Genomic DNA, 14,423 nt, shown 5'->3' on the forward strand with positions numbered 1-14,423 from the left:
GTGTTGAACCCAACGACCTAACCATTTCTTCCTTTAACTAACTAAACTAACTTAACTAAAACTTCTGCAAAGCCACCGACAGGAAATAAAAGGGGATGAAGAGACATACAGTCTAGTATAACGACAGTAAAATCAATCTGAAGACACCAATTTTATTTCTTTTTGGCCAATTAGACAAAGTGTCTCCGATCAACTGGAGCATTTTCCACGCACACGTACACACACTTTAGCCGGTGGCATGTGTTTGCTCCCCCCCCCAGCAGCCCCAGACTGTCCAAGCCTCTGGTTGTGCCACTGAGATGCCATCTGCCACTGTGGCTCCCACACGCTCAAGTGTTTTCACACAACTGTGAAAGTAAAAATGATTCTGTGTGACACTGACGGAGGTCAAAGGAAACAAGGTTCATCTGAAGACCCTTAACGCGGTCGTTACAGTCCACACAAAGCTCTCGTTCATCTATTCCACTATCAAAAACCATAAATCACCACTGTGGCTCCTCTGTGATGCCAGACTGCTTCTGACAGATCTCTAGCAGCGTGCCAGGCTGCAGTGGGTGTAACACTGAGGGTATGGCTTCCTTACCAGCTGCTGACCTTGGGATCCCCATCCAGCAAACTGCAGAACCGTGTCGTGCACCTCGGGGGGATTCAAAGGCCACGTTTCTCTGTGGAGACAAACACATTAAAGAACCAATACAGCATTTGTTTCTATGTATACTACATGCACAAAGCACATTGTACTGTACATCTGAAAACACATGCACAGTCATGTTTTTTTCTTTCCACTGTTGGCATCATCAATCATCCACCTTTCTTTTTTTAGCACAAGCTGACTTTGCTACTACAAATCCAGAACAGTGGGGAAACAAACTGGCATAGATGGATGAAAGAATAAAAATAGGCCAGGCTGAATGCAGCTCACAAAACTTAATTGGACTTGAATACAATAAATGAGGCTGACATCAAGTGTCAATATGAGGGCAGGTCGAGGGCTTATTGTCCGAGACGAAGACAAAAGAAGACAATAGACAATAAAAGAAGACACAACAGAGGCGAGTCTTACTGTGTCACAAGGCTGTAAATAATGTACTTGGCCATGTAGGAGTGTTGGTAAATCTGTGGAAGCAAACAGCATCTCAATCAAAAAAAGGACAAATCATTTATCGGTTAAATTATATGGCGTGAGGTGCCGCTCCGAGATGTTCTCACCGGTTTTACTTCAAAGGCAAACAACACATGCTGCATGTCTGGAGACACCTGGTACTTGGCAGCTCTGGATCTGTCCTGGACGGGATGAGAAAACGCACTCGCTGTAGTAACACGGACTATCACAGCCTCTGCAGTGAGCACAGTCACTGCTCTCGAATTAAACTGCAGGTAGGATGATACTCACGAACAACTGGTTCGGCACGATTATAGTTTTCTCCGTTGTGTCAACGTTAAGCTTGACAACATCCCCGTCTCTTGTGCGATACAGAAGCTCGTAGTCTGTAAATGACAAATAGACAATCATCCAACAGGGACATTAGATAGACTGTACCAGCATGTCACTCGACTTACCCACCCCCAGATAACATCTTATCTTCCTTCCTCACCTTTGTCAGTTCTTAATATTCCTATTTACTCTGATTTTGGGGAAACAAGCTCTAAACACAGCAACTGACATCATCACACTTCACATTAAATGCAAATATCAGTCAACAGTTGCTTATTTACACATCCGGCAGTAACAGAGCACCATCAGCATTCACTGAGTGTCACGTTTTTTTTAATGATGGATCAATCCAATATTTTTTTAGCTCTCATATGCTCTCCACTGACTCCTGAGGGAAATATCTGGCTCTTTAGCTGCTGAATGCTCCAGTACGTTCACCAAATAATTGGTAACTCCGTCTGTGCTGCCTGATGCTCAGCAGTGGCGTACAGTTGCTTTTTGTAGTGTTTTTGCTGAAAGCAGTTATCATTTCAATTTCCAGGAAACTAGCAAACATTGATGCTGCATTCAAAACAGTTGTTACTTTTACCGTTCTGTGTATTTCCATCTATCATAGGGCCTGATCGACACGATCAAAACAACTCCTGTTGGTAGGTTGTTTTAATAAATCTGCGAATGCGTCATGTGTCCATGACTGTTCTTATCATCCTGCTCAGTAGACGAAAAAACCATCCTATCTGTTATGAGTGGTGGTTTTAAACTACACAAACGTTTTCTGTTTTCTATAATCAGAGTGAATTTTACAAACCAAAGTCAAACCAAAATCAAATATTACAAATGACATCAAATGAGACTGTTTACAGGTCTGGCTCAGGCCATGACACAAATCTATTCGATGGCACCTCTCTTTGACTTTGGAAATTCTGCAGAGCTGCACAGCTTGTTCTGTTTCATTAATCACTAATTTCAGTGACTAAGGACAAAGTAAAATGTGATCATTTTAGTGAATACTAGCTCTAAGATATGAACTGTAATTACGCCAAAATATTTTGATGATAAGATCTGAGTTTGGGGCCGTGAAGAGCAGTAATGTAGCTTGTTTGCTTGTGCTTTTGCGTCTTGAGCTGATTTAACCACTCGTTTATCATTGCTGTACAATATCATATCATATATATAAATATATATACATCATAAATAGGAATGTTTCAGACAGACAGCAGCTCTTTGTGTTAGAGATCGCTCGCTCTGAAGGTTAAACAATTTGTCTTTGGATCTGAGTCAGAGTGAGAAACTCAGAGGTGAGTCGAAAGACTACTGAGGCAAGCGGTGATCAAAGAGCAACGAGGATCAATTACGAGCTGCTGTGAATGAAGCCCACAAAATATTGATGAGGACTACTGAAGTGTGAGGTTGTCCCATTGGACTTCTTATCAGAAGGTCATTAGCACCAAATGGGAGTTGATTGCATTAAGTGAACTGACAGGATGCAAAGTCACACACTTGATTGCTGGGGTTTCGTCAGGTGCTGGGGACGTTTACATCATGGCCGTAAATGAAGGACATAGAAAGACGAGAACTTAACTAATTATATGTTAATTGGTTGGTAATGTGAGTGATCAGGGAAACAGTTTGCAGAGCAGAACAAAAGGACAGATGTAAGGTCATAAAGTGTCTGTCGGACAGACCAACGAGATGTGAGTTTGCATTTGAACAAGTTCATTTATTAACAGAAGCAGCGTCAGTCAGATGTATACATTTAAAACACCGGGTGTGTTCATGCATAAACTGGCCGTACACAAAGGCGTTCCTCGGTTGTTGAACCATCACTTCTTACAGTCTGAACTTTCTTTCATATCTCTAGGTTTATCTAGTGGTCTTTGAACGCAACAATACCTTTTTCTATTATAATGGCAGCTAACACTGATGATCACAGTAACTAAATAATGTTCATCTGGGACAAAGCTACAAAATGGCACAAAATAAACATTTAATACACAGTTTTAAAAGGTTTCACTTTGTCATAATGTTTATGGCTTTAAGGGAAATGTATGGAGATAAAAAATAAAACAATGGAACTTCAAACAGCAATAAATAGAAAGAAAGAGCTTTAAAGCAGTGCTGCTTCTCAGAAAGTCTTATTATTCAGACCACTATGGACTGAACTTTCTATTTCACCCATAGGCAATATGCTATAATTTCTTTTAGTGTCATTGGATTTAAGATGACCAGATTTATATCATGTGTAATTAAAACGTTTTGCTAAGAAAAAACACCAGGCTGTGTCTAAAATTTGTAATATCAATAAGTGTCTGAATGACACCTGTCAGGCGGCTCATCCCCGTCTTTCAATCATCATTCAAACATTTAAACCAGCTCACAGTCAGAGCTCCCGTCTGCTATTTATAGGGCTCATTCCTATACTTCCCAGTTGACGAGGTCCATGTCAAAGTCTCTATCATATATTTCTGCATCTGATTAAAATTAATTTTATGTCTCAAGTTCCCACCACTAGTTTTGTCATTTAGTCTTTTTCTCATTTTGTTTGGTGATATGATTTGGTGATTTTTTCTTGATTCATAACTAGTTTTCAATAGGACTAATTTCATGTAAGTGACAATTTACCTGTTTACCTGATGTTGATTTATTGTTTTTCTGCAGATCAAAAAAAAATATCTGTAATCAAATGATCATTGAACTACAAAACTTCGTTCTGTGAACTCTTTAACCTCTTTTAACTTTAAAACGACCTATATGTCAAATCCAGATCGAGATTTTAAAGGTTTATACAAATAACACACGGAATAAATCAGTTGAGTAATTCACTTGTCAGAAGTATCATTATCATTATTTTTTACAGACAGTCACAAAGTATGCTCTCACATCTTTAATGATCTTTTTTTCCTCTCCTGTCTAGATGAAGTACTTTCTAAACTCAGTTTTCCTACGTCAGTTATTTATAAAGATGCTTCATCTAAACACTTTCCAGTATAAACCAGACTAACTGTCATTATTACCATTTGCTTAGTTAGTTAAAACCCATTAATAAAATGCTTATAACAAAACCTCCATACATTTTCATTTTACATATGTCAAATAATATTGCTTCTTGGTTGTAGTTTTACTGCTCAGGGACTGTAAAGTACACAACAGGTACTTTTCCTGTTGAACACCAGAGGGCAATGAGTCAGCTGATCCCACATGTATAAGCTCTGTCTCTCCTTCTAAAGATAATGTGAAATGGATAATTTATCTTTCAAACACTAATGTCTGAACAAAACAAAGTCAAACTCAGATCTCTCATAACTTATCCTTATATAGTGCATATGTTTATATTAACTTCTTGTAAAATATATATTTTAAACAGAATAAATCAAAAGACTTTCCTATTAGTTTTAAAAAGAAAAACTTTTACTTGCATTCTGTCACTTTCCTGACTTTAGGCACTTCGCAGTCTGACTATATTTGTTGGTCTCTGCTCTCTTGAAAAACAGATTTCAATCTCAATGAGACTACTTGATAAAATATGTACATTATTATTTAAGACTTATGCTTTTTTTGGTCAAATTTCCATCTCCCGAGTTCTTTGTTGTGTTATTCGACTCCATTGCATCACATGTTATTGGTAGAGCTTCAGAAAGGAGACCGAGTTGTTTGTTTGCTTTGTAATGTTGCAACATGATGCAAAAAGCGATGTGAGGTTTTCCGATGAATGTTGTTTCGCAGCCGTAATGCTTTCTGGTGATTTAAAAGTCCCTGTGGGAGCTGCATGACAATTCCTCATGTGGACAAACCCAGAAAATTAGACAGATTGTTAACACAGCACCGAGTCAGATTCCAAATGTACTTACCGCTGAGCCATTTGGCGTCCGGATCATGTATGCGCAGGTCCGGACCAAAAACATCTTCTATAGTCACTTTCTTCTTAAGGGCAAGACTGTCATCTTCACCTGCCAAGTGCACCAGAGGACAAACACACAGAAATGTAATACGACAATCTTTAGATTTTTGTTTGTTTGTCTGTTTGTTTTCTGCTGTGGCTGCTTCACTCATGGACGTCAGCCTCATGCCAGAGACAGCCACCGTCTCACTATAATATTCCGCTCCTTCTCTGATCTCTGTAGATTTCACTTTCAACATCTATTCTCCACAATACAGACCCCTATCTGTCTTCTACCACACCTTTATTCAGGAAACAACCATTAGACACAAGTTGTTACGATGGCTGACAGCCAGTCTCACTGTATAAAACAGCAAGTTGACAGGATCTTCGGCATTGTGACTGAGCAGGGAGATCTGAGTGTGTAAATACCACATCAGACATTGTCAAGTGTTTATCGACGTGAAAAATCGGAGAAATTCTCTAGTCTGGCAAGAAGCTGCAGAGTGAAGAGAGAAAGCTAATTTCCAGCACAAGGCAAATTGTATCTCTGATGCTGTGCCAATCTGACAAATGGCTGGAGCCATTACTGCATAATCATCTACATTAAACAGGCCTGAATGGCATTACACATTAAAAGGCCCATTACCTAGTGAGACGATGACCCCATCTCTATGTAAAACTGGTACACAATCACCAGCCTGGAGAAACCATGTCATCTGTCTAACCTTGCCCCCATTGAAAGGTTATCAAATTAAAATAGCTGCCTGCTCAGTGAGAAAAAAAAAAAAAATCAGGATGTGAATCCTGAAACCAAGAGGAGAAAGAAATTGGCTTCATCTGTGCTGTGTTTGCAGTATTGAATTTAAAACCCTGCATGTGTGTAGAATCGGTGTATAATGAGTCGTCAAATAAACAAGCGCGTGAAAGCTCTTCTCTCTGCCGGCCTTGGTTGTTTAACAGCAAATGTACAAATTCACAGATTTGAATGGAATTTGCTGTAACATTACATACAGGCCGTGACCCCTGTGCAACCACGAGCAGTTTCCAGTGAGCGCGCAGACATTTTTAACATTTAGCACATTGTATCCGGTGACTGTTTACCGCTTTGTGTATTTTGATGCATTCAGTTCCAGACACAGAGCTGAACAGTTTTAAATATTTCTACTGATAAAATAATCATTCGAGAGGAATGCATATCCTCGGCAGAGGTATGTGGTTTCTGAGTTTCATCTGAGATGTAAAATGTTTTGCTATTCCCGATTTAATGTCAAGGCTGTGCAGAAGTCGGTGAATATTGTATAGTTACTGCTTCCAGGAAAATCCTGATTTATATTTCAGTTGCTTGTGCGTTTGTTTTCAGAGCGTCTGACTTATAGTGAAATTTGACAGAACATTAGATCCTTAGAAATAATGACGAGTCGGTGATGGGAATCAAAGAGTTTTTTGTTTTTCTTTATATGAATTTAATGGGGAATTTTGAAAGATTAAAGCTGTTTTCTCATCAATCAAATGTTGAAACCCTGGCAGTAACACAACACATCTCATAATTGACTAATGAGCAACACAACTCCCAAACAAAACTGTCAATTCTGGATGATTCTGTAAAACCTACTACTACTTCTAACAATACTCTTCACAGTACATGTGTACAACATGTTATAGTTTAGGTAAGATGGTGGTTGTGGCAGATATACAGTAGTTAAGATATGGATAGTACGAGGAAGGTGTGTGACTTTGTATCCACCCCACTTATCCATATTCACCACCTTGAGCTCCAAACAATTACAGTTTGTCCCGTTTCAGTGCACAACTCTTTGCATACTTAATGCTAATTAAGCATTTTCTACCAATAAATTGATCGGTTAGGAGGATTGTGCATCCTTGAACAGATGTCCTGCCTCTGATTGCGTTTGTCAGTGTGTGTGCCTACTGTACATACGAGGGGTCAGCAGGATGACGGAGGTGACAATCAGGGAACAGATGATGAGAATGACCAGCAAGGCGATGGCTATTCCCTTCCAGTTTCTCTGCGGCGGTGCACTGCCCACCAGGTCCTGAAAACAAACACATTACAGACATTACATGTCATAATGTGTCCTTTTAACTGTGACAGATAAAATGATTTTTCTCCTGTTGTCCATCAATGCTGCATTGTAGAAAATAGTGAGGTAAAGAATAGATTATTTGTTTTACTTCAACTGCTTTGGTTCATCCCATCATACGCGAGACAGACGTATTTTGTACCATCACAGTTGGAGGCAGAGATTGGCCAGAGGACAGCTCCTTTGCTATTAAACAGATGCCAACAGCTCAGCCACTTGTGTGCAATAACGCAGTATCGTACAGCTGCTCCCCGCTGCTCGCATACGAAGAGTCCCTGCAGCTCTGCCTGATAGCTGGAGTGGAGCTACAGCATCAACGCGGACACAACAGGCAGAGCAATGAGCTGCTCTCCTCGCGCAGCCCAGCAGATGGTAGATGGCTAATCAGCACTATTCAAAACACATACACTGCACAAATCCACAGGAAGTACAAAACATTTTAACTGCAGGAGTGTGGGAGGCAGCAATCAGGTGGGCTCTGAAGACCACACAGATACACACAGAGATGCATTAAATAGTTCATCTTTTCCATCGATCTCAGGTAGTAGCCCCTTTGTGCTCTTGGTTCAGTATCACAGCACTAAGCGGCCCTACATGAAAGAACACAATTTTAATGGATGGAAGGGGTTAAGGTCAAAGGGTTTTTGTGTTGATGTGTGTGTTGCTTCCTCAATATATATTATTATAGAAAATATCTAGTCACAAACATAAAATCTAGATGTTGTGGGACAATACATCCTCAAATTAAGCCACAACAATACACTGCAGCATTAATAAGCACAATTAACATTTTTTTGTCAACCCCAACAGCTGAAGCTGCATAAACTCTTCTCCAAAAGTGCAAAGACGGACAGACATATGCACATTAAGCTCTCTGCACTGTTGGTATCCTTGTTACACCCCTAATTAGGCCTGGTCTCTGCCTACAATGACTGGATGTAAATGAGGGGTGTGTTTAGATGTGAGAGCAAAGCAGACATTTCAACATGTGGGCAAAGATTTTACTTCAAACTTATTTTCTATCTGAATGTGTTTAAAGTGTGTCTCTATAAGTGCTCGTTTACTTTGTGCAACTACTGCCTCTGCACAGTTTGTATCACAGCAAAGCAAATCAATACTCAAGACAGTGAGTACACATAGAAAAGCAGCAGGAGCATCGATAAGCTGATTTATTGCTGCAGAGGTAAAAAAAAAAAAAATTTTGAGATAAAGTGCACAGACTTGTATATTGGATTCATAAGATATTAATCTGCCAGCATCATCATACTGTAATAGAGAAGACATGCTGCTGAAGTTGCCTTTTGATAGAAACATATCACCTCAAACCCCTGACCGAGACAGAAATAAAACAGGCCGGCATGCATTTAGCAGTCTTGTTTCTGCATCTGCATCCTTGTTTCTCTGACTACATGCCGACTGACAATGACAAACCATTTTTGCGCGAGAAGGCGATTTAAATGCATCCCAGTTTGTTATTCAGTGCTGCGACACCTGTACCTGACTGAGAGCTACAAATGTATAAATGTGGCAGCTGGATTTATGCCACATCACAGCGGAAAAATTATCTCTCCACAGAATATTTCCAGACACTTTGATGCCAGCCTAGGAGGCATTTAAGTAAATATTTAGTTCCAGTCATTTTTTCCACCCATGACAAATCCAGCATAGTCACTGCAGCACAAGAGACATGAGGTAAAATTATTTCAGACAGCCTACTTTTTGAATCTGAAATACAGCTCCCACAGGCCCTGTGGGCTAGGATGCATGACTTGACAGGCACCACTATGCCTCCTGTGCTCGGCATTTCTGAGAACAGAAACACGGTTAAATGTTCACCTTTTTATCACAGTAAAGTCCCCAATAAAATGGAAGCAGCTATTTAAATGGCGATGACCATTAACCTTCCCCTCACCTTTACTGTTCTTGAATAAACCAAGAACGATTGATCAATGTTGAGCGTACTTCCTGTGACAAGCCAAGCAGCGGTCAACAGAGCCATCAGAGCAGCTGTCCCTGATATTTAAACACCCCCTCAATCCCCAACAGATATTGCAGAGTTTAATTAATTAAAACCATCAAGCATCAAGAGTTTCTTTGCTGAATGCCGAGTCTTAAAGCTACAGTGTTAGTGTTCGGGAAGACATTTGTAAATTATACTGATAATACATTGACATTCATTTATGTTGATTTACTGATCTACGAGCAAGCGGCTGATTCGCAGTTTGATGCCAATGACGAGCTGAAGTGTGAGGTTTCTGAAAACTGCCTATGGAGTTCATATCAAGTCAAGAAATGCTACAAGTCCTTCAAAGTCCAAAGTAAATACAAGATTTTTCTCATACGACTAGTCTCCAAATATCTAGATGTAGGTATAATGAACGTGGTGCATTTAAAGCTCAGACTCAAAAGCAGCACTATGCATAGTTTAAAAAGCTGTTTTTTCTTCCCTTCATACAATTCACTGTTATTAAAGTGTCTCGGCAGTGATTGCTTTATTCCCGCAGAATCCTCCATCCCTGTGTGAATAGCGAAACATTTCACCCACCTACTCAACCACAAATGAACAGAGAGCTCCAAACACAGGCTGAATTCGCTGTCATAAAATGTACGAGAAACCTTTTCACGTTCTCCGTTTCCAGCAAATTAAAACCCCAAAGACACGTAGTGCACAGAATCAAACTTCAGATTTGATTTCTCTTTACATTCAGTAGGTTTGAGTATATTACAAACTAGAACGTCATAAAAAAATCTAAGTATTCTCTAGATGTTGACCTTTTTCTGAAGTGCGTGTGAGAGGAAATCTTGACCTTTGGCAGCATCTTCAGACACAGCAAGACATTTCAGACTGTCTGCATTAAGCCATCTTCTTCTGTTAGTCTCTGTGAAGAGCAGACACCTTATTCCTTATAGCTAATAAAACAATAAAACCAACAAATAAATGATAACTGCAGCCATTTCCACCCTCATCTCTATAGACAGCACATCTAAACAAATGCTGTGACAAACTCTGCAAGGTAGAAAATCCCATGACGACAAGCGACAGCATTGTTTCAATCCATTAGTTATATTTTCATTTTATTTCCAGACAAAAGAGCTGTGAGAATGAAGGATCTTTTAAGGTCAAGCTACGTTTATCCCTCCACTTTCTCTCCCTATAATCCTCTCTCCCCCCCACTTTGCCTTTGTCTAACCATCTCTTTGTCTCTCCGCTCACTGCTGAAGTGTGAAATGGATCTTTCCTGATCTCTGAGCACCTGGTTTCCAAGGGAACCAAGAGAGTCATTTGAGTTAGATTTGCACTGAAGATGCTGCTGGCTGCTGTACAGTACAGTGGGGGACTAATATTACTGTGAGTGTCTTGTGGGAAATTTGCCCCTGGGCTACTCAGGAAATTAACTCAGGACTCAAAAAACAAGACACTTATACAAGTCAATATAGACATTCAAAACAAAAGCAGACTGCAGCTGTCTAAAGACATCGGACACTTGACACACGATATATCGCTCTACTGTAATGTAGTCGCTGTCTGAGAACAGTCAAACTCAGGAGTAAAGCAGTAGCCTTCAGACATGGGGGTAAACTTTTCCTCCGGAATAGCATCAATAAATCATGACCATTCATGAGTCAGATTAAGAATTCATGCAAACTGGCTTTTGGTTCATAGAGAGTCTCTGTCTAGCCAGACTGTCTTTGTCCACTTTGGAAAATGTGGAGCAAGGGGGGGGGTTACACACCGCTGAGGCAAGACAAAGAAAAACAAAATGTTCTTTAGAGGAGAGTTTGTAACCTGCAGACATGTTTGTTGATAAGAGATCAACTCTGATAAGGAGTGGGAAACGTGAAATTGGGAATTAAAGAGTTACATTGATAAACAGCTCTGAACAATAAGGGAAAGTACTGCAGGACAGTAAATGGGAAATAAAATGATTCTGCATACAGAAGGTGAAGGAAGAGGGAAAAAAAAGAAAGGAAGAAACAATACTCACTTAGATGTAAAGTGTGGGAAGTAACTATAAGCTAAGATTATAAGCTATTTATATATTTTAATATTGGTGAGACATGTGCATGTTCACAACAGGACAAAGTAACATTAAATGATTTACACTGCTGCCTTTGTATGCCTTCCATTAGTTTTCAACACGGAATAAATTATTCACTCTGATAAGATGCGTTTTCTCTTCCATACATCACACACTTAAATCCATCCAGGCACCTACAGCATTGTGAATGTTAAATTAAATTACACGCAGTCATCGCGTCTCATTTAGACATATCATAAGTGCTGCACTCGTCTTATATTACGAGACCGGAGCGGGAGGTGCTCAAAGTGATCTGTTCTGTGCAGTATCGCAATGTGTGTGTGTCTGTGTGTGAGAGATTTAAAATGTATCTATGTATAATGAAGTAGACACAAAAAAGAATTTTAAAAAAGCAAATACAAAAGTGAACACAACAATGTCACAACAATAAGGATATTGTTGTGCTAATATTTGCATTAAAAACATGTAAAACTGTTAAAGCAAACATCAATATGGGTAAAAAGGCTGCTCACTAGGAAATAAATCTGTTTTAACTTGTCAAAATAAACAGGAATAAGCAGTAATTTGAGCATCATAGAGAAATAACACAAAAAAAAAAAGTTAGGACACTGCAAAAATCTACATCAACAGAAACATAACAGAGTGCAAGGATTTCCAAATCTCTGCATTCTGTTGTGTTTTGTTTTTAATTTAATTTAATGTAAGATTGTCAACATTCATAATAATTTATTCCCAGGTAAAAACTAATGGCATACAAAGCAGCAGTGTGTGTATGAATTATTTATATAAAAATAAAACGTAAAAAAAATGTCTATCAAATACAAACAAATACCAAATTGCATTTTCTTGAGTTTTATATTAGTTTAACATTTGCTTCGTTTCTCTAACAACGAAAACATTAGGAAAGTGGCTTAGAGTATTTACTAACAACAGAGACTTGGTGTGTTGCTATAATTGAAAGTGTATAGATTTCCTTGGTGCTCCTTCCTAGTTAATTGTTTGAAATACTCCACAGTGGATGCCATCAACAGATGGGGAGGATATCCATCCCAGTCTGAGTAGAATAAATAAACAATTGAGCATATGCTTCAGAGATTCAATGTGAGAATCTGCACACACACAAAAAAAAAAATCATAAAAGTAGGAAATGTGAGTTTTTGTGCCAAAAAAAGACAAAACGTGTAGATATGAATAGATATTTTCCAGATTTTGTGTGCGTTTCAAGTCATAACAAAATATGTACGTGAAGGGAGATGGGGAGAGTACACGAGCCAGTGTTGACCTCTTGCCAACTCTTTGGACAGAAGAAGGCAGAAATGAGGAACAGAAATGTTTTCCTCGGAGGATATTACTTTCTGCCTTGTAATCATTAGAAGAACCACAGCACACAACGACATGACATGAAGTTGAATCACTGAAGAATGAATCAGCTGGAAGTCACCCTTGATGATTTTCTCTTTTTTAATGGAATGTTTCCTCAAAATGTCCCTGAAAATTAAATCTAGTTAATGGAAAGATAAGAGACCTATTATCCTATCAGAATAATTACATCTGTGCAGACCAAATGAATACAGCATGGTGAAAGTTTAAGGGAGCAAATATATATATATATATATAAACATTCAAATTGAATCAAAGCTGAATTTCTGAGAACCTGGTTGTACTGTAGGTGTAGCCATCACATCAATTTTCTAACAAGTCTTTTCATAGTGCATGAGTCACTTTTGATCCCCCTCAGTCTGGGTGGGTACTTTTGTTTTAAATGACAGCACTGCACAAGCAAACCTCAGATTGGAAGTGGATTCTATGTCGAACGAGGTAATGACCTGAAGCAGTTAGTACAGTAATAGCAGAGATATGATGATAAATAGCAAACAACAACACATTGTGTGGTGGCAATTTCTGAGAGCCCCTGAGCCATCATGACCAGGGAACGGTCGGAGAGCTGTTTGCAGTGGTGCTCGACAAAAGAACATAACAGTGATGGTGTAGCAGATAAAAATGTATGGAGAAGAAGAGCCTGTAATGATTTCCCTAAGAACGGGAGAAGAAGACAAGACAGCTTGAACGTGTGCTTCAATTGTCCAAATGAGGTAAAATCTCCACTGTCAGCAACAGTGATGTTGCAGTCTACAGCACTGGAGTTCAAATCTCAAATGTGCTTCATAGCTGCATGGTACTTCCTGTGCTGTGCTATATCTTTATCTCTCTGCCTCCATCTCTGCATCATTAAAAAGTAGCCACACAGGCTGGCATTCACATTTGATACCGATACATTATCTCCAGAAAGCAAGGTCACTGTTGAAGCTACAGTATCAGTGATGATGGGGAATATTGTCTGAGTTTCCCCGGCCAACAGGAAAGGGTGTCATTTATACAAACTGTGCATAGTGAATCCAAAGAAATATGTCAAAGTTGGTCACATATGAAATACTGTTAAAGCAAATCGAGCCATGTGCATCTTGAAATGATTGCTGCAGGTGTGTGATGGTGATGTACTGTATGTAGAGTGATGTAAGTCGTGTTGCTTTCATTTTCAAGTCTGGGATCGAATGTTTCTCTCAACCTTCAAAAGAGCCCCTTCCTTTGTTTTTCTTTTTTTTTTTTTGTCTGAACCTGGTTAAAGATCTGCTGTACTGCTGTCGACTCTGCACTTCCACTTTCAAAAATGTATGAATAGGACACACACACACACACACACACACACACACACACACACACACAATACATGTAAAATATTCAAAGGTACCGACTGTAGTCGAGACACAAGAAAGAGATCTTCACAATATGAGAAACTAAACCAACACTAAACAGTGAAATAAAAGTGTTCCTCCTCCCCCACTTTGACAAATATCAAATTTAATTGTATCCTGCTCATGCAGCAATCCTGTGCGGTGGAGAGCCTTCATGTCGGCTAATCAACCTTCTTTGTACTCTCCCAATATTTCGAGCGGCCTTCGAAAATG

General features: G+C 39.2%; 1 protein-coding gene across 2 annotated transcripts in view; it reads right to left on the reverse strand.

The window, feature by feature from the left end:
• The window catches only part of LOC113171352 (dipeptidyl aminopeptidase-like protein 6), a 46,911-nt gene that overhangs the window by 11,777 nt on the left and 20,711 nt on the right, over nt 1-14,423 (reverse strand). For both annotated transcript variants that reach the window (XM_026373651.1, XM_026373652.1), the window contains exons 2-7: nt 7,255-7,369; nt 5,284-5,382; nt 1,394-1,488; nt 1,210-1,284; nt 1,064-1,116; nt 584-665 (exon numbers count right to left, since the gene is read on the reverse strand). In XM_026373651.1, coding sequence (XP_026229436.1) covers nt 584-665; nt 1,064-1,116; nt 1,210-1,284; nt 1,394-1,488; nt 5,284-5,382; nt 7,255-7,369 — 519 coding nt within the window. The remainder of the gene's footprint in view (nt 1-583; nt 666-1,063; nt 1,117-1,209; nt 1,285-1,393; nt 1,489-5,283; nt 5,383-7,254; nt 7,370-14,423) is intronic.

The sequence above is a fragment of the Anabas testudineus genome, chromosome 17 (genome assembly GCF_900324465.2).
Source record: "Anabas testudineus chromosome 17, fAnaTes1.2, whole genome shotgun sequence".
Lineage (NCBI taxonomy): Eukaryota > Metazoa > Chordata > Actinopteri > Anabantiformes > Anabantidae > Anabas > Anabas testudineus.